Source organism: Sabethes cyaneus, chromosome 2, assembly GCF_943734655.1.
Source record: "Sabethes cyaneus chromosome 2, idSabCyanKW18_F2, whole genome shotgun sequence".
NCBI lineage: Eukaryota > Metazoa > Arthropoda > Insecta > Diptera > Culicidae > Sabethes > Sabethes cyaneus.
The window spans coordinates 86,651,083-86,672,588 of NC_071354.1; the positions used below are offsets into that span (position 1 = coordinate 86,651,083).

The following is a 21,506-nucleotide window of genomic DNA, read 5'->3' on the forward strand; positions in this document are numbered from 1 at the left end:
TTTGCAAAGTGTTCGTACAATGTTTCCAGGGAAAAGTTGATAGGACGGGTAGAAACGAGGAATTGTTCACGTGTAAGCAACAACAAACATTACAGTTATTTGAAGCCAGACGTTACCTGCAGTGATTTTGCTCGTTCTCAGGAACTGGCCCTATCCTTTTTAAGTGAGAACGAGCTCATCAAGTTTTTTAAAGTTGCTCCAATTCCTTTTCCTGGCGTGTGTGAGTCGGCCGAATAGCGGCCACTACCTTCCGGATGAGCATCAAGACATTTCTGATATCGGAGCTGCAAAATATTAAACTATCAGTCATTCTACATTCCAGACTAGCTCTATGAAAAACTCACCTTACAGGCGGCCTCTATCGTTTTACATAATGCACCGCTAGATGGTTCGCAGTGGAAAACATGTGCTAAAAATTTATCCTGCGCGGTGTGCATGATAAATGCACAACATTTTACGTTCTTTCCTATACCCAAGAAGCTCAGGTATCTCACTCGACATTCACATAATAGTCGCGCATCTGGATCCTGTAATTAAGCCACACTTTACCATTGTACGAAAGTCGGAACTAAGTTCGTCGCCTTACCGAAGTGTTGACACTGATCATGCTTGGAGCCACCGACACGTTGACACTCTCCCAGCCGTCCACACTTGCTCCATTTATTACCTTGTCGATAGCATCGTTCAATACATCGATTCCGGTCGGTTGGCTTACCTCCGTCGAACCGATGTACTGTGCTTTGAGCACCTTTTTTGGTTCTTCCATCGGTGTAGGAAAGGATGCCGCTGAGGAACAAGAAAATCGATTAATTTCGAAAACCGGACTGCGAATGGTATGATTCTTACGGTGTCGAATCCATCGGCGATTTTCGGTCGGCAAATCAGTGGGACGAATTGCGCAGCGAGAACTGCTCGAGCTGGAACTGTTAGCGTCGAGCTGGAGGGAACGTTCAATCATTATCCGTTTGCAGATATCTCTGTTGGTAGAAAAATTGGTAGAAATGTAAAATTAGCTTTTGAATATCGACCTCGTCAGTGACAACTAGGTATATTGCAATTAAAACAAGTTATGAGATTAATAATTGCGGCTCAAATATTGAGTATTCTGTGTCTGTGTGAACTCTTGATCTGCTTATATCCTTATAGTCTAAATCGTGTAAGAATTGTTTAATAGGTTAAGATGTACATCCGCATTCCTCGCAGTCAGCCATAGCAAACAGATCAACGCTCTAGTATATATTAACTTTGTAATGTTTATGATTTTAAGCACAGCACAGTTTTACATATATTTCGAAGATACTTATTGCAAAGATGGCTTCCGAGTAGAATGCACGCGTTTCTTGCGCTTTCGATTCTATAAGTTATTAGTACCTTATTTTAATATCCGAACTCATAATTTCCGTCCATGAGTTGGACACTACAAACTTTTCACTGTTCGAGTTCTCAGATTACTATAACTAATGACCGGACTTCTAATACCCGATAAGGAAAAAACTACCGGTAGAATGTTCCCGAGTGCCATTTAGTAACAGAGGATTAAGACGAGGCTATGGCTAACAGCAAGCACAATGTTTAACATCTCTATTGAGGTTGTGGAAGATAGACTGAGCATCGACAATATTGCGTGAACTCCTGGGGGGAGGGAAGAGTTGTTCGAACGAATAAGAGGTCCGAAGGGACTGTATTGCTAAAATGAAAGCAAAACACGATTGGAAGAAAGTTCCACTTTTGGCCCTCTCAGCGCATAGTCAAGCCCTTCCTGCTAGCGCACATAAAAGCAAAGCCGTGGGCTTAAACCGTCATTAGACATTACCCTTCTTTATCGACAGACTTCGCAGCCGGCTGTTAGAATGTAACGATCCTACTGACTCTATCTAGCAAGCACCGCCTAGCCGAGATTCGAACATACGACGACTGGCTTGTTAGACCAGCATCGTACCTCGAAGCTAACTGGGCGGTCCAGCGCACATCAGTCGTCTTACACACTGAGCTCACCATCAATCTAGACCCGCTTGGCGTAGCATACTACTCTAGCCTATGCCGGGGTGCAATGACTTCGGTATTATGGTAGCCTCCGACCACTCACCGCAGTGGAGCCATTCCTGCCAACGAACAACAGCCGTCGCAGTCCTGTCTATGGGTGTATAGAACGTGGATTCCAAAATTCTAGAACAGGCAAGTGCGATAACTCAAATAACAATTCTATTTGGGATTTGGGATTTGGGAAGAGGAGAAGTAATCAGAAGAATAGGTGGAAAGGATGGTTTGTCCCATCTACGAAAAGGTTTCATAGGGAATTAACAGGCGGGCTTCGTGGGGGCTCGTGCCACCCGGACCAAATTTTTACCAACCTACAGATCTTGCAGAAATGTCGGGAATACAATGTGCCCACGCATCACATCTTTATGGACTTCAAATCAGCATATGATACAGTTGATCAAGACATGCTATGGCAGATAACGAACGAACACGGTCTTTCGGACCAACTAATGCGACCAATCAGTGCTACATTGCATCGAGTGATGTGTTTCGTGTGCATCTCGGAGACATCCTGGAGTCTGTTCGAGACGCGGTGAGGGTTAAGACACGGTGACGGTTTATCTCGCATGCTGTTCAACATTGCTCCTGTAGTGATGATCCGAAGAGTAGACATCGAAACGAGAGGCACGATTTTCACCAATGGTAGCCAACTCCTGCGATTCTACGTCAGGCTGAAAGCGGAGTCTACGAGGATTAGAGGTAAAAACAAATGCGTCGAAGACCAAGTACATAAATCAAACGGGCTCAAAGGAGACAAACCCACGCCTCCCACGGATCCCAACGAACTCGAAGTGGTAGATGACTTCGTGTATGTGAGATCGCTGCTGACCGTAGGCAACAACACTGGTAAGGGGATCCAGCGGAGCATTCAAGCGGGAAATCGGGGAAAAGAGCACATCAAATTGCATCACGGAAAAAACGCTTTAGAAAATTACCCAGTTAATGGATCCTTATCAAACTTTCAGACAAAAAAAAATATAATTTAAAATATAATCCGTTAGTAAACTTTTGGCATATTTATTTCATTTATCTTCAATGCTATAACCGTATGCTCGCACCTTACGCTTAACTTCACTGATAAGGTTCTGTATAACATCTGCTGCAGCTTTTTCTGTATGGAAACCCACTTTTTCTTCATATCTTTCTCAGATTTGACCTTCTTGGGATGCTTCCGTAGTGCCTGCTTCGTAATAGCTCAGTACTTTTCGATGGGCATTTGTTCCGGCGCATTGGGGGGTTCATGTCCTTGGGTGCGAAAGTGGCCTCGTTGGCTTCGTACCACTCCAGGATATCCTATGAATAGTGGCAGGAAGCTAGACCTGGCCAGAAAATCGCAGGGCCCTCGTGTTGCTTAAACAGAGGAAGCAAACCCTTCTGTAGATACTCCTTGAGGTAGATGTGTCGTTTGCCACATGAGCAGATCGCTTGCTAAATCATGTATTTCTTGGCAAACTTTGAAAGTTTCTGCTTCTTTTCTTCCTGCGGAATATCAAACTTGTGCTGGACGGTGAAGAAGAATAGCTTCGGAAGCTGCCGGAAATCCGCCTTGACGTAAGTCTCATTACTTATGATGAGTTGATGAGGCTTCATCACCATCTGGGTGCACAGTTTCCGGGCCCGTGACTTTCCCACCGTATTTTGCCGTTCGCCACTATTTGTAGTCTTCTGCACTTTGTACGTATGCAGTCCCTCCCTTGAAGATTTTCTTGCAAGGGAGCTTGCGCAAAATTAATCTGCGACGTTGCTTTTCGGGTGACTCCATTTCTTCCAATTTTCGAAGAACTGATTGCGATAAAAATACATTGTAAACAATACACTCTAAACTACTTCTACCCAAATTTTCCAAAGAAACTGCCCAAAGGGTAATTTTCTACAGTGTTTTTCCGTGATGCAATCTGCTGTGGGACACCCTCTGCGGACCAAATTTTTACCAACCGACAGATCATGCAGAAATGTGTGAAATACAACGTACCCACGCATCAGATCTTTATTAACTTCAAAGGAACATACGATACAGTCGATCGAGACCCGCTCTGGCAGATAACGTACGAATACGGTTTCCCGAACAAAGTAGCATGCATTATCAGAGCGAACATTGGATTGTTTCGTGTGCATCGCGGGGTTACTCTCAAGTTCCTTCGAGACGCGGCGAGGGTTGAGACAAGCTGACCGCTTTATCCTACATACTGTTCAACATCGCTCTTGAGAGGCTGATCCGACGAGCGGGCATTGAAACTACCCAGGTAACCAATAAGCATTTCCAATGCAATTTAAAAGCAAGCCAGCCCTCTTATAGTGCTGGCAATGCTTATTTGCAGCTAGTTACCAACAAGAAGAATTTAAAAAAAATTGTGGATGCCAATTTACAACAGTTATGCAGTCAAAAAGCTGATAAACAACAACCTGCAGTATAAAACGCTAGGGATGCTAATAAACGACTGATTTACTGCTTATTTTAAAGCTTATTGGTTACCTGGGTAGAGACATAATTTTCCTCGGAAGTAACTAACTTTTAGGATTCACAGGTTACTTTGATAGCATAGCCAGAAACATTGCAAAGGCGGAGGCAATCTATGTCAGGCTGAAAGCGGAGCCTAGGAGGATTATAGGTGAAAAACCAAATGCGTCGAAGACCAAATACATGAAAGGAAGACCAAATGCATCAAAGGAGACAAATCCGCGCTTTGCACGGACGGTAACCGTTGACGGTCATGAGCTAGAAGCGGTAGATGAATTCGTGCCTTACTTTGTCATTCACAAAACACTACGTTCAAGAAGCATACACCGTTCAACAAAGCTGATAATGTACGAAACCCTTATTAAACTGGAAGTTCTTTATGGACTTGAAGCTGTGACGCTACTCACAGAGGATATACACGCCCTTGCTGTATTCGAGCGGAAGGACTGTGGACGATATTTGGCGGAGTACAAACTGAAAGCGAAGAGTGGTGGAGGCGTATGAATCACGAACTATAGGTACTGAGTGATTCTCGTCGTACATGTAATGAAAGTCGGTAGGTTACGGTGGGCCGGACACATATTAAGGACGCCGGACGACAATGCGAGGAAAACGACGACGACGATGATGACGACAACCAGCTGAACAACAGAAAACCCAAGGCGAAGGTGTTCTGATTTCATATCTAACAAGCTGAGTAGCTTCATCGGCCTATCCCCCCATTTATGAAACACTTGAGCAGCTGTGGGTAAAAGTCCTAGTGGTCGATCGTTCTCTGAATATCGGAGCAATCGTATGAACGACGTAAGGAGTATCAGCAAACATATCGACTCATAATAAGCTGGAAATATCGAATAATTCTTGAATAATTCTTCGATATAAGCGGTATACTTAATGAGTTCAAGGAAATCCTCGCAGGAATCCAACGTAGTTCTGGTCATTTGCCAACTCCAAGTAAAAAGAAGACTTGCGTGTAGATCTTCTTTGGGCGATCGTCAAACCAAAGCTGCGCGCGATAAATGTAACCGCTTAACAATGCACTTCGTGCAGGGTTAAATGCTTTTCCTATTCCGGCGGAACAAATTGCCTCTGCTAGTGGAAGCACTCGAAACGAAATCACCAACCTACAATAGTTTTCATGTAACTGCTTCGGAAAACTGAAATATTCGATAGTGGTCGAACCTGACGGTTTTCCGCCTTGCATTCCTAAAAAGTGTTCTACTGTTCTCGCAGACCTCCTGCACTATAGTTTGATGCTTCAATCCAGCAGTGTAAGTTTCTTATCCTATGGAAGACAGCTAGCAAGTCAACACTACATCTCTTCAGACCAACATGGAGTTTTCCTAAAACGTTCAGTCTCTGCGAATTTCTTTGATTTAATCTCGTTCTACCAGTGTAAATTGATGCAATGTACACGGACCGGCAAGCAGCGTTTGATCGAGTTGATCACGGTATGCTCCTTGGGAGGTTTGAGAAACTGGGAGTTCTGTACTTACTTGGCTACACTTGTAGCGTAGACTGAATGTAAAGATCAGGTCCGATTTATTCAGAATATCTCTGGCGTACTACTGGGCAGCCACCTTGAACTACTCTATTCTCTTTTTGTAAATAAACTGTGAACTCTTCTGCCAGCTGGTTGTCGATCTCATTATGCAGTGATAAGCGGAAGATAGGAGACATGAAGAGATTCTCTCATTTGAACATAAGCCCTTTTCACATGTTGCTCGAGACCGCGACGAAAACTATTTTTTTTTTGCGGAAAACTCGTGGTTTTCTAGCTGCTCGCATAGTAAGTGTGTTCCGTCCTTACTCGCTATCGCTCTTTCGTAACAGAAAACTAGTAGTAGAGCTCAGCAGACCTAGAAAAACAACAAAGCCTAGATAGAGATAGCTCTCCATAGTAGCTAGTGCTTCCAATGGCGGATCGGTGTAAAACACGTGTGCAATTTTGCTTGTAGGTACTGTACAAAAGAAGACTAAGCTGCAAAATATTCCCATACTATAATTACGATGCAGCCGCTTTGCTACGTACAAAAATGATTCGATAAGTGGTTGGTGGCAAAATGTTATCATTTTTATTGGTATGTAAAATGGGAAACTAAGAATAAAGAATAACCAAAAATTTGAGCTTCTTAGTAGAACTTTTGAGCGTCTTGGAATGGGGAAGGCAAATGAGGAGCATCCAATATAGTTCTAGCCATCCCAAGCCCCTACCTAGCGCCTCCACGTGGCCATACCTGGTAATGCTCTATTGAGTAGCCAAGCTAGGAGGTGCGATGCTGGGTGGTTCACGGCTGCCTGATCTCAAAACCGGGGTTTTGGGCAGACGGCGGAGCCACACGGCCTTGCTAATAGGTAAGCCTAATTTAATTATTTTAATTATTTTTTTTTCGTTTTAGCTTATGAAGCATCTCTTGCTATATAGTAAAAACTTTGGCCAAAACGAGTTTTAATACTGCACATGGATACCAGAATGAAAAAATTAAATTAAGTATTAGAAGCACTTATGGAACTTCAAAGGACGCTGTTCTATTTCATACGAAGGACTGCTGGTGAGATTGTTCTATTATATACCACAGGTGAGATTGTTCTATTATATACCACACTTCATTATATACCCATATATACCACATTTCCTCTTAATATCATATTATTAATAGTATTATTATTGATATCATAAATGTGGAAGGCTGGATGATGGAGTGGATTGCCAACCTGAATCCTTAAGGCCTGAAGCAAATATGGCACTTCTCAACTCAAAACAAACAAATCATCACCTGGGTTAAAGTTGGTACAGCGAAATTGATTATTACATGGAAGGATCCTAATGCTGGAAGGCGACTCTTATAACCTCGGAATGCGCACAAGTGCCTCTGCTTGTGGGTCCGCCCAATCCCTTTTGGCCCTTCTGTAACAGCATTAGTGTGAAATTCATTTGATAATCAAATTTGGATCTACTGTAATTCTACCTACATACATTGGCAAGTCTTTGAAATGATGCAGGCCTTCCCCTACTACTACTACTACTACTACTACTACTACTACTACTACTACTACTACTACTACTACTACTACTACTACTACTACTACTACTACTACTACTACTACTACTACTACTACTACTACTACTACTACTACTACTACTACTACTACTACTACTACTACTACTACTACTACTACTACTACTACTACTACTACTACTACTACTACTACTACTACTACTACTACTACTACTACTACTACTACTACTACTACTACTACTACTACTACTACTACTACTACTACTACTACTACTACTACTACTACTACTACTACTACTACTACTACTACTACTACTACTACTACTACTACTACTACTACTACTACTACTACTACTACTACTACTACTACTACTACTACTACTACTACTACTACTACTACTACTACTACTACTACTACTACTACTACTACTACTACTACTACTACTACTACTACTACTACTACTACTACTACTACTACTACTACTACTACTACTACTACTACTACTACTACTACTACTACTACTACTACTACTACTACTACTACTACTACTACTACTACTACTACTACTACTACTACTACTACTACTACTACTACTACTACTACTACTACTACTACTACTACTACTACTACTACTACTACTACTACTACTACTACTACTACTACTACTACTACTACTACTACTACTACTACTACTACTACTACTACTACTACTACTACTACTACTACTACTACTACTACTACTACTACTACTACTACTACTACTACTACTACTACTACTACTACTACTACTACTACTACTACTACTACTACTACTACTACTACTACTACTACTACTACTACTACTACTACTACTACTACTACTACTACTACTACTACTACTACTACTACTACTACTACTACTACTACTACTACTACTACTACTACTACTACTACTACTACTACTACTACTACTACTACTACTACTACTACTACTACTACTACTACTACTACTACTACTACTACTACTACTACTACTACTACTACTACTACTACTACTACTACTACTACTACTACTACTACTACTACTACTACTACTACTACTACTACTACTACTACTACTACTACTACTACTACTACTACTACTACTACTACTACTACTACTACTACTACTACTACTACTACTACTACTACTACTACTACTACTACTACTACTACTACTACTACTACTACTACTACTACTACTACTACTACTACTACTACTACTACTACTACTACTACTACTACTACTACTACTACTACTACTACTACTACTACTACTACTACTACTACTACTACTACTACTACTACTACTACTACTACTACTACTACTACTACTACTACTACTACTTAGTAGAACTTTTGAGCGTTTTAGTAGAATCTCAAATATGATTAAGAGAAGTCACTCGCAAGTGAATATTTTGTGAATTTGTTTATTTGTTTGTTTAAAAGACTCATCTGACAAAAGTATGTCAGAATTTGTGATAATAATAAAATTAAATGAATTTTTTTTAATCACAAGAATGAAGAATGTTTTGAATAAATTTCTCACTTATGATTGAGGTACTCTAGATCAAAGAATCAAACTTGTTGGTTAAAGACAACACAACTAAAACACTAGTTCACAACTGAACCTGAAAATTCCAATTGTTTTTCAAGGCATATAAAAATCCCTGAGGATGCCTTTAATATGCAAAAAATCAACAACTTTAGAGATAAGAATATTTTGACGGCGTCTGAAATAAATAACAAATTTCTGTTCGGGCTTGCATTCGCGACCAGAACAGTGTGCAGTTATGAAGAAACTACTTACGCTCTTGGCTGTACTTTGCAGTAGCACTGCATATTACAGCAATAAATTTGAAGGTAGGCATTAGTGATTAGTAAAATCTGTTGATTCCAATAGTTGTTTGTAGCTACCATTGGTTGCCTGCAGTACGACGCAGTCGGTGGTTATGATGCTCCTCATCCGTATTTTCTGACCAAGGCTTTCAACCACATTGAAATCACAAATAAAAATGCTACGAAACTACGGATGGGGGTACTAGCTCGAAATGATGGCCATATTCGATTAGCTCCAGATGAATATCCATTCAACAATACAGTGATGAACGAAATTGGTACATATTAGAAGGTTTCTCGAGAAAGCTCATTTACCTACTTTAATCAATACACTTTTATAGTCCTGTCCGGTTGGGCTAACACTAAGAACGAAGTCCGTCGGTACATTCGAAAGAGTCATCATACCAGAACGGATAACGAAGTACTGCTGGAACAGCCTAGCAACGGAATGCTCTCCGAATTTGTACCGTTCATGTTCACCATGGAGATTCAATCCGATGGAATGGTTTCACTGACGAAGGATGGCGATGTAAACCCTCTGCTGCAATTCAAGGACGCTAAGTTGTCTTTCCTGTACGTTAGTTTCTGCAATTGGAACGTTCCGGTAATTTATTTCTTCGACTGTCCGCTCGATCCAAACCAAAATGGATGTAACTAGATAGTAGAGTTATTACAAATAGGGACTATTGGGAATAAATGAGTTATTTGAAACTTCTAACACAAATATACAATCATTCAAACTTCATGTGAGAAGTTAAGAAATCTACTGAGAGAAAAAAATGTTGAATCTAAATGGCGGAATATTAAAGAGTTTCGCAAGACTAATCGGGATAGTGACACTTACTGAGGTTGAGTTCAGGTTTAATATGAAGGCTATTATACATTTCTGTATAAATCTGGGTTGTCTGGTAAAAATCTTGAATAGACCCAACCGAAATGTTTTGATCGTCCTGGCTAAAGCGAAATCGATTAATCAGGTTACTTTCTACTAATGGCGTATGACCTAACTCTATTACTAGAGGATCAAATGAGGTACAAAATCATATAGGGGACCCGGGGCATAAAGGACACCTTAACCGTTTTCTCTTAATTACGGGCAAAAAGAACCAATTGAATTCAACCTAGAAAGGCCTAAAACTTAGATGAGGGTATAATCTAATCTAAACGGTTTCAGTGAGTTCAATATCAAAATAATAAAAATATAGAAAAAAATAACGTTTTCGTTTCAGATGTTTTTTCGCTCAATATTAATAGGTACGGGGTAAAAGTGCCACTATAGTGGGGAAAATTACGACAAGCAGAGAAATATTGAATTTGAACTTCTATCTATAGGAATTAGGTCTAGTTAATGTGTTAGACTAAAAAGAATACACATAAAGATAAATAAGATTTCAATATGCTTGTTTTCGGCATAGTCATTATCATTTTGTGCAATTTTCAAAAAGTAAAATTTCAAAATCATTTTAATCTCTGAGTTCATATTTTTTATCGATGAATTTTCTTATGGTATATTGTAAGACACTTTAGAAACCATAAAAAATAACCATATTCAAATTCTTCGTCGTTATCATGGAAAATCGAAGAGTGGCACTTTTGCCCCGGGTGGTCGTCTTGCCCCTTGTTCCCCTACGTTGTAGAGCATGGAATTAATACGGGATTATCTTATTCTTATGCTCTGTCCTAGAAGGTAGCAGGTAGCTTAGCAGTAGAATATTAAATTGAAATTCTTACAAATAATGCTACAATCAAAATAATTTATTGGACGACCAAAAGAGATATTCATCCATCATTTTAAAACGATTCACCCATGTTTCTGAAATTATTCGCACACAATCAATCAACACGCTGAGTTCAATCAAAGCAGTTTTCTCTTATCGTTTACAATTAGCAAAACAACACAACAAAAACCCTTTATTTCATGTCGTATACGTGAGAAATTTATTCTAAACCAGTTGTGTCGGGTATTTAAAATTGATTCACGATCAGTCGTGTTAAGTGCTTCGTTCAATATGCTAGTTTTGATAATTATTTCAATTTTAATTTTCGGCAATAGTTGCACCGCTCAAACCAATAAATTTGAAGGTAGGTAGCTACAATTCTGGATGCTGGAGATGTAGTGATTTCGATGAAACCCTTTTCTCCAATAGCGACGATTGACTGTCTACAGTATAACGCTGGTCATGGCTACAACCACGCACAGCCATACTTCCCAACGGGCCGATTTCAGAACATTAAAATCTCTAAGGGCAAGGTTATCCAATTCCGTTTAGGCGTTGTTGGTCCCAGTGACGGTCACATTCGGCTAGCGCCAGTGATATTTCCTTACAATAACACAGAAATGCACGAAATCGGTAAGTGATAGACGCAGGGGACTCCCAGCTGCAACGCCAATGTGTTTGTTTTCACAAACAACTGTGTTTAACAATAAGTAAAGATGAGTAACGAAGTACACATTTCTCAGTTAAGGCAATCATCCTTGTTTCACCCTCTTTTCAGTACTCTCTGGTTGGTGGAACACCAAAACGGTCGTTCGTCGTTATACGCGAGAACAACCTGATAAAACAACTAATTTAAAAGTGCTGAAAGAGCAGGCCAGCCATGGTATGCTGTCAACCTTTACGCCCTTTATGTTCACAATGACAGTCCACCCTAATGGGTTAGTACAGTTAACACGAGATGACGATTTTGTCCCATTCCTGGAATTTACCGATGCAAAGTTTTCGGCGAAGTATATCGGATTCTGCAATTGGGAAAATCCGCTGGTGTTTTTCTATGATTGCCCGCTGGAGGTAGATCGAAGAAAGTGTGAAGGCATCACGTTCAGTTAGTTGGTTTTACCGGCGCCGATGTGAGGCGTTAGCCAATGGGGAAATGGAATTCTAAGACATCGTTTTGAGTTATGCTCGAAACCGGAGGCGAAGGTGCATTTTCATATGTATTATAAAATAGCATAGCATAGACAACCGTACACACCATGAGTGGTTGATATGGTGTACCCTTAAGTACATCATACACCTGGCCATGCCCTTACGATTGTAGAAATGGGAACGTTAGTTGAACACCTACTTTAAGAGGATGCGCAAAAACTCACGCTATCTTCATAGGTGTTCATGTACCCAGTAATATACGATATGAATATATAAGCATAAAAATAAAATTAAATGGATCACATGTGGGCAAAAATAGAACAATCTCACCAGCAATTCGTCGAATGAAACATGCGTCATTTGTGTTTCCATCAATGCATCTAATATCCAATAATTAATTTAATATTTCCTTCTGATATCCATGTGCATTATTTAAACTTGTCTCGGTCAAAGTTTTCACTGTACAGTAGGAGGTACTTGATGAGCTAAAACAATACAAATTATTAGAATAATATATTAGGCTTACCTGACTGTGTGGTTCAGCCGTCTGCCTAAAATCGCAGTTTTGAAATCAGGCAGCCGGGAACCACGCAGCATCGAACCTCCCAGCTTAGCTACTCAATAACATTACCGCAATTACCGGGTATGACCACGTGGAGACGCTAGGTAGGAGCTTGAGATGGCAAGAGTTATTTTCTACCCATTTTTCCTTTATTTTTTATTGACAATATTTTGTTTGGAATTTTTGTAAAGTTATTAATTTGAAATTTTTGAGCAAAAGTAATTTAGGATAATCAAGGTTGTCATTTCGAAAACATTATTCCAACAATTTTTAAATTCTTCGCAAATTTTAGTAACTATCTGTATTTGCAGTAGATAATTTTAAACGTACAGCACTAATTTGTCTAGCATCTAGGAGTAATGATAGACGACCGGTTGAATTACAACTGAGACGTCGATTACGTTTGCGAAAAGGCGGCGAAGGCTATCAATGCGGTAGCCAGAATCATGCCGAATTGTTACGGTCCTCGTAGTCGCAAGCGCACGTTGCTAGCTAGTGTACCATCGTCGATACTGCGGTATGGAGGTCCAGCCTGGATCGCAGCACTACGATCGAAGTTGAATAGTACCTTCCGGCTCATGGCTGTAAGAGTCGCCAGTGCATATAGAACGAGACCATCGGAGGCAGTATTTATTATCGCTGGAATGATCCCCACCGGCATCATGCTTCTGGAAGATAACGACTACGGACGAAGAAACACCAGAGTAGCCCGGAAGCTGGCGAGGGAAAAGTCGGCGATCAAATGGCTGCAATATAGGTTACGGCAGAGAACGGTAGATGGCCGCACCGACTCATACCGGTTCTGCCAACCTGGTTGAAATAGGAAACATGGAGAAGTCGGGTTCCTCTTGACCCAGTTTCTCTCGAGTCACGGTTGCTTCAGGCAACACCTGCATCGTTTCGGGCACAGAGACGGTAGAATCACTACAGTACATCGTTTCTGAATGTTCTCGATTAGCCGCGATGCGAAGGGAAATGCCACCCCACTTCCCCTAACTTCCACGGTACGTGGAGAGCATAGTAGGCAAAATTTGTCAGGAGGAGGGCGTGTGGAATGTCGTCAACGGCGTTGTAGAACCGATTATTTTGCAACTGCAACGAAAGTGGAGATAATACCAGCGAACTACCAATCCCGGTTAGCATCGTCTCGCCTCGGAGGTGAAGTGACGAACGCGAAGGAGCAAACTAAGCTTGGACAGAAATACTGCGAGGGTGGCAGTGAGTGGATGGATGTTATGTTGGTCGTCATCTCCGGATCGACTCACGTCTCGATAAGTGAAGTGGAAGGTGAAAAGGCGAACTCGACGCAGCAGTGCTGGGCTCGATAAGAAACCCTGCGATGGTGGCCAGGAGGAGATGAAAGCCCTAACGGTCGCCATTTCTGGATCGGTACTCGTCTCGACAGGTACAGGGAAAGTGGACGATCAAGGAACATGGAGTAGCATCAAGGATGGCAGAACCCTACGAGGGTGGCTGTGAATGAATTGAAGTTATGACGGTCACCATTTCCGGATCGGTTCATGTTTCGACAGGTGTACGGAGCAATGTACATACACAGCCTGATATAAAATTTCATACGCTAGGGCTTAACGACTAAAAATCTGGATCGTTTTTCATCCAATCCCCAAACCTCGTGTTTATAGTCTTGACCTTGAAATGCGGCCAAGTATATGAAGTATTCCACCACGCACACATATAAAGATTTTTTGACATTAGCTGGGGCCCTCGCTGAGGCTGTTTGCAGTAGGAATAATATCAACAACATCAAATTTCAAACTCCCGGATCCTCTCCTCCACTCTTTGCTCCCCTCTCATTCCTACAAAAACGAGCGTCAGCTAATGTCATTCTCGTTAGTGACGAAACCGCACATTACTTCATACCTATATTAATATTTTTTGGTTCTACAATTGATGAAGGGACGGTAGGGGAAAGTAATGAAAATTTTTTGAATAGAGGGGAAAGAGTGGAAAAGTGAGGGGAGGGGGGGGGGTTACTTATTAGCTACGCTTAACAAGTTGTCGTTGTGACTCCTACCTTTTGTCCAATGCTGGAAGGTGCATGGGTCGGACCAAGCTATAATCTGAGATTATAACCAGATTCGGACCCACAACACCCGCTAGGGCATGTGGCTCGTTGGTACTTGTATTTTTGAACCATAGAGGCGCTGGACAAAAGGAGATTGCACAACCCCCCTTATTAAGCTAGTGAGCGTTGGGTTATTTTTAGACACAAATTGTGCCTCTTCCTCCGCCTACCGTAGAAACCACCGACCGAGAAGTTTTAATCTAACTTTGTTTTTACTGGCGGGACGACGACACTGTGCAGACATTTCTACGACGACACTTCAAGGTTAAGACTAAAAACACGAGGTTTGGTCTATTGCATAGGAACGGAGCCTTCCCCGAAAACCCGCGCTGAGAATCGCGGCTAACACGCTAACAGTCGAACAGCATAACACGCAGTACCTTGTAAGCCACAAGGGCCTGCACAGTGTCGTCGTCCCGCCAATAAAAACAACGCGTAGATCTATGGCGAATCCAGTATTCATACGATGAATACATCAATAAATCATCTGGGAGCTCTAGCTGAAAAATCTCTTCAGATTACTCTAGTGTGGATATCGTTTCCTCGTATAATTCCTGGCAAAAAACTGGCTCTCTGGCTTTGACAATTGGTGGTGGCGGCTTGATAAGCAGAAACATACACCTTCCATAGATTTAGAAGACTCATTAACTCAGACTTAGGTAGGGTAACCACGTATTTTGGACCCCATTAGCAGTTATACATAATTTGGACATTTACAGCAAAATCAAATGGAAGTGTCCAAATTATGTACAGCTGCTAATGGGGTCTAAAATAGATTGGTTACCCTGTATTTTCAAAATATTTTCTTCAGCAGAAAGATTAGTTATTTTTCGACCATCATGATACATGATTGGTTTTGTTAGAGGGGGGGAGGACTTAAACTACATTGTCCATTGAATTGAACTTCCCTATTTCCTGTTCGTGTCAGGCAAATTAACCACCTTTATATAAGTGATTGGCCAGTTGCCACGACACGTTCCCTGTCAGGTATTATATGGTTTATGAAACCAATGAAACTTTCCCGGGAGTAGCAGACCAGATCTCACTGGGAGATAAACAACCCTTGTATCTACTATCTGTATCTACTATATACTACTATGTATCTACTCAGACAGTGCCCAGTTGCTAGGTCAGTGTATGTACAAAGAGCTTTCTTATTGAGCTCTATGAGCTTTTTAGTGTTTTTTACATTTCGAGTTATAAATCTTTGCGACCGGTTACACCCTCTGACTGCCATCCAATTGGCTGTCATTTTATGTTCTTCCCAGTGTCTTAGTTCCATTATTGTGCAGTTTGATATGCCACAACATAGATGTCGCAAAGAAAGTATGCAATCCCAAACTACTTTAACACTTAAGAGCACTTAGTGCTTTCAGTGTTGCTTGAATATCAAGGAAAAGGCAAATATTTGCATATTTATATTTCCTCCTCAAGCAAACATATACACATTCAATTATTGAAAAAATGATAAGAGTAAATCAATTCGAAAATGTTCGCACACCGTCTATTTACACGCAGGGCTATCAAAACGCTTTGAGTGTTTCGTTTGTTAGCGTAGTTTAGCGTACAGTTAGCAAGAAATAAAGAAAGATAGTGCCTTGTCGTCATTTTGATACTGACGACCAAGCAACCCAATGACAGCTATTCGGAAGAGGCGAGAACAAAAACACATCATTTCATGCTGAACCTACCGGGATTTTGTTCTAAACCAGTTTTGTTGGCTTTTCATAACTTATTCACGATCAGTCGCGTGCAGTGCTTCGTTCAATATGTTAGCTTTGGTCATTGTGTCATTATTAGTTTTCGGCAATAGCTGCAGTGCTCAAACAAATAAATTTGAAGGTAGGTACAATTCTCGATACTGCTGAAATGAAACGATTCTTATAAAAATTCTTTTTTCTTTAGCAACTATTGGCTGCTCACAGTACAATACTGATCATGGTTATAATCACGCACACCCGTACTTCCCAACGGGTCGATTTCAGAACATTAAAATCTCTAAGGACAAAGTTATTCAATTCCGTTTAGGTGTTCTCGGTCCCAATGATGGTCACGTTAGACTAGCACCAGTGATGTACCCGTACAATAATACAGAAATGAACGAAATCGGTAAGTGATAGATGCAATGCAAACCTGTTTGTTAGTACAATCAGCTGCGGGAAGATAGGTGAAGGTTAACAGCGAAGTACAACTCATAGCAAAGCTAACGAGCTGTGTTTCATCCTCTTTTCAGTGCTTTCGGGCTGGGCAAACACCAAAACCGTAGTTCGTCGGTATACGCGTGACGAGCCCAAGCGAACAACCAATCTGAGAGTGTTGAAAGAACAGGCCAGCCATGGTATGCTGTCACACTTTGCACCATTTATGTTCACGATGACAGTCCACCCCGGTGGGTTGGTACAGCTAACGCGCGATGAAGATGCTACCCCATTCTTGGAGTTTTCGGACACAAGCTTTTCGGCAAAGTACGTCGGGTTCTGCAACTGGGATAATCCGCTAGTATTTTTCTACGATTGCCCGCTGGAGGTGGACCGAAGGAAATGTGAGGGTATCACATTTAGCTAGTGAGGTCGTTCCAGTGTAATGTGAATGTGATATGTTTAGTTAGTACGCAAATGTAGGCCATTGGATGGTATTTTCGGCATGATTTCAATTATTGGGCCTACTCTTTTTTCGTGTTACCTGCACCTGAAGAACCAATTAATCACCACGAAACGAATTTACAACCATATTAGTGTATATTGGTAAGAATTAGTGATGATTTTCCACCTAGGATGCAGAGAACAGAGCGTAGGAATAAAATAGAAACAGGCTGAAAAACTGCTGCCGCAACCCTATATTGCAAATATCGATTGAAATTATGCTCAAAATGGAAGAAAGATTAACTGAAGACATTATAAACATATCTACCTACTATAAAATTTAAAAAAATAAAAAATAAAACTAAACGGCAAGTCAAACGTGTATGTTGTGCTTCCTGTATCATTCCTACATTCATGAAAATCCTTTAGTATTTGTAAATAAAATTCCAAAGATGATGGGTTTTTACGCCACATTAGGAGTGTTTCACCACAAGTGTACTTTTCCACATCATACTATAAATTCAACGAGACATACGTTAGACAAACTAAATACATAAATGATAAATCCGAAGTGATTCGCGATTACGGCGCAATTAGCAGAATGTAAACAAATCGTTTTGTTGCACCATCCGCCTTAAAAAGTCTGATAATATCCACGGCAAAACCCTTTCTTCTGTTTTAATCGATATAATTATTTAAAACAAGTTTTTAGTGATGGGCAATAGAAGTGTTTAATCATATATCATAAGAATAAGAATAATGAACGATAGAATTGTTTAATCAAAGCAAAAGACAATTTGCAGTTTTTTTTTTCATTGGGGCAAATATTCGATTACATAAAATACTTAAGAGTAACTATCCTATATCATATTGTGTGTTCAATCACAAGTGGTGACTTTTCAACACTATTAGAATTGCAATATATACTATTATTCTGATTTCTTATGATTTGTTATGACAATTAAGATTATTTAGCAGTAGGGATTACAACCTAAATGTAAGGGAAAAAAATATAAATCTTAACCTAATATCTAACCTAGCTAACTTATGATCTATAAAGAGACCTAATCATAGCAATAGGGTAGACGCACCATTAGTGGTGGTAGTACCAGTAGTGGTGAAAACTTGAATTATTCCTTTATTTTTGCAGATTTTGGTACAAGTTTGATAAGTATCGAACCACCAGTAACAGTATTATTTGATAAATATCAAACTTGTACCAAAATCTGCAAAAATAATGGAATAATTCGAGTTTCCACCACTACTGGTACTACCACCACTAATGGTGCGTTTACCCTAGATGATTGCAACGATTTTTGTCGGAAATTTGAAATAATTTTGTTTGACATAGTTTCTAGGGTTTCAACACCAGTAAGTCTATGTAATTCTAATGTACTAAACCAAGGAGGACGCTTCAAAATCATTTTCAAAATTTTATTTTGAATCCTCTGAAGACTCTTCTTCCTTGTAATACAACAACTTGACCAAATCGGAACGGCATATAACATCGCCGGTCTAAAAATTTGTTTGTAAATCAATAGTTTATTTTTCAGACAAAGTCTAGAATTTCTGTTAATGAGAGGATATAAACATTTCATATATTTATTACATTTTGCTTGAATACTTTCGATGTGGTCTTTAAAAGTAAGTTTTTTATCATAAATTAATCCCAAATATTTAACTTGGTCAGACCAACTCAAAGCAACTCCATTCATCTTGATAATGTGATTGCTATTTGGCTTAAGGGAAGAAGCTCTAGACTTATGAGGAAAAATAATTAATTGAGTTTTACAAGCATTGGGAGAAATTTTCCACTTTTGCAAGTATTTGGAGAAAATATCCAAGCTTTTCTGCAGTCGACTACATATGACACGAAGACTTTTTCCTTTTACGGAAATGCTTGTATCTCGCAGAATAACGACTTTGTGCAGCCAGCCGGTAATTCAGGAAGATCAGATGTGTATATGTTATACAGGATTGGGCCCAAGATCGAGCCTTGAGGCACACCTGCTTTAACAGGAAATTTATCAGATTTAGAATTCTGATAGACAACCTGTAAAAATCGATCAGTTAAATAATTTTGTAAAATCTTTACAATGTAAATTGGAACAATTTGCAGTTTAACCCCTTTCATTGGTAAGAAGTAACAGGCTTATTTGCAAATCGTTTTGTAAACAGGCGATAGTAAAGAACGAAACTGCGTTGTTTTCAAAACACAGGCGCATGTAAACAGGTGAAACTTAATAAAAAATCAAAGTAAGGCGAAACAGGGCTGGGCGGATGTCATTGTCAAAATGCAATGAGGCTTATTTCAAGGGGTTTAACTAGAAGACTTAGATTTTGAACTTGAATGCACAGATTTAATGCAGCGTTGCTGTGAAATTATAAGATTGCTTTATTCTACACCAATGTATGTCTTTAGACTCGATTTTTGTCACTTTTATTTAAATTACGACTTGAAAATGTACTTGCAAATTATCATAGTGATATTCCTCATTGTTTACATTTCTCTAGTTGCGCCCTAATCGCGAATCACTCCGGAAATAATGAATATGTCCCAATCTCTTCTCTCTTTTGGCACAATTTCATTTTATAAGCATTGGCGAAATTAGTGTTCACGTCTCGAAAGGAGCGTAGCTCATAATTCTTTTTTCGACACAGGGATATTGACTGTTTTAACTAATCGGTGAAGAAAAAATTAGGCAGGTAAATGAATATGGGCGAATTTAATGAAAACTAAAATAAAACAGTTCGGAAGTTTGCTTGTTGTTGTTTTTTGTCACAAATCGGACCAGATTTTTTTATCTAGTTTCCAACTGAATAAAAAATATTCAACATAAGTGGTGAAAAGAATTTTACGCGCAGTTGGAGCGCGAATACGACCGCTGCCCAAGACATGATGTCAAAATCATCACCGGCGATTGTAATGCTCAGGTTGGTCAGGAGGAGGAATCTAAACCGGTGATTGGACGGTTCAGCGCACACCTGCAAACGAACGAACGGCCTCAGAACTGTCGACTTCGCCACTTACAAGAACATGACCAGACCATACGTAGTACCTTCTTCCAACATAACCTCTACCATCCGTACACCTGGAGATCACCCAACCAGACGGAATCACAAATCGACCACGTTCTGATAGATGTTCCGCACTTTTCAGACATTATCGACGTCATAACCTATCCGGGCGCTAGCATTGATTCGGATCACTACCTAGTGATGGTAAGGATATGTCAAAAACTATCTCCTGCGGCTCTGCGATTCAAAGGTACATGGGTACCAGCGAATCACATGCCCTGCCCTGGCGGGTGTTGTCGGTTCGAATCTGGTTATAATCTCAGATTATAGCTTGGTTCGACCAATGCACCTTCCAGCATTAGACAAAAGGTAGGAGTCACAACGACTACTTGTTAAGCGTAGCTACCAATAATCCCCCTTACTTTTCCGCTCTTTCCCTCCCATTCCAAAAAAATTTCATTACTTTCCCCTACCGTCCCTTCATCAATTGTAGAACCTCCGTTTCAAAAAATATTAAAAAGTATCTGTTGTGAACAACATACGATATCGGCGCCCGCAACGGTATAATCTAGCATGACTGAAGCAACCGAATGGCGCCGAAAGCTCCGCGTTATCTCTCGAAAATTAAAATAAAATTCCATGCTAAGCATGGAATGAAGTGTTTTGTTCTCGAACTCCCTTCTGCAAGGCAATCAACATGCTTACCAACGCGGTAAATCTACGAAAACCGCACTTCACTGCCTAGTGACGCTGATTAAAAAATCGCTTCAATACCAAGAGACGGCACTTTGTGCTTTTCTTGACATTGAAAGCGCTTTCGACAACACGTCCTACGCTTCAATTAGACGGTTCTCCTTAATAAAGGAACTGATCAGCCGACAATGAGGTAAATTCAAGCAATGCTGTCAAGCAGGGAAATCACAGCTTCATTGGGAGATACATCGATCACAATCTCAGCGATCAACGGATGTCCTCAAGGAGGAGTTCTCTCCTCCTTTGCTTTGGTCACTCTAGC

The 21,506-nt window shown here is 40.3% G+C and overlaps 4 protein-coding genes across 5 annotated transcripts in view; 3 read left to right on the forward strand and 1 right to left on the reverse strand.

The window, feature by feature from the left end:
* Window positions 1-21,506, reverse strand: part of LOC128737605 (protein Fe65 homolog) — a 47,544-nt gene that overhangs the window by 1,844 nt on the left and 24,194 nt on the right. For both annotated transcript variants that reach the window (XM_053832280.1, XM_053832279.1), the window contains exons 8-11: window positions 847-977; window positions 587-786; window positions 345-527; window positions 117-284 (exon numbers count right to left, since the gene is read on the reverse strand). In XM_053832280.1, the coding sequence (XP_053688255.1) occupies window positions 138-284; window positions 345-527; window positions 587-786; window positions 847-977 (661 nt within the window). In that variant the 3' untranslated portion in view covers window positions 117-137. The remainder of the gene's footprint in view (window positions 1-116; window positions 285-344; window positions 528-586; window positions 787-846; window positions 978-21,506) is intronic.
* On the forward strand, window positions 9,317-10,518 carry LOC128737610 (uncharacterized). The gene is made up of 3 exons (XM_053832286.1): window positions 9,317-9,400; window positions 9,451-9,654; window positions 9,718-10,518. The coding sequence occupies exons 1-3, from the start codon at window positions 9,331-9,333 to the stop codon at window positions 10,032-10,034; spliced, it is 591 nt and encodes a 196-aa protein (XP_053688261.1). The 5' UTR covers window positions 9,317-9,330; the 3' UTR covers window positions 10,035-10,518.
* Window positions 11,360-12,760, forward strand: LOC128737609 (uncharacterized). The gene is made up of 3 exons (XM_053832285.1): window positions 11,360-11,458; window positions 11,524-11,727; window positions 11,873-12,760. Exons 1-3 carry the CDS (start codon window positions 11,386-11,388, stop codon window positions 12,202-12,204), a joined length of 609 nt encoding a protein of 202 aa, XP_053688260.1. The 5' UTR covers window positions 11,360-11,385; the 3' UTR covers window positions 12,205-12,760.
* LOC128737608 (uncharacterized) lies at window positions 16,420-17,840 on the forward strand. The gene is made up of 3 exons (XM_053832284.1): window positions 16,420-16,733; window positions 16,797-17,000; window positions 17,125-17,840. The coding sequence occupies exons 1-3, from the start codon at window positions 16,661-16,663 to the stop codon at window positions 17,454-17,456; spliced, it is 609 nt and encodes a 202-aa protein (XP_053688259.1). The 5' UTR covers window positions 16,420-16,660; the 3' UTR covers window positions 17,457-17,840.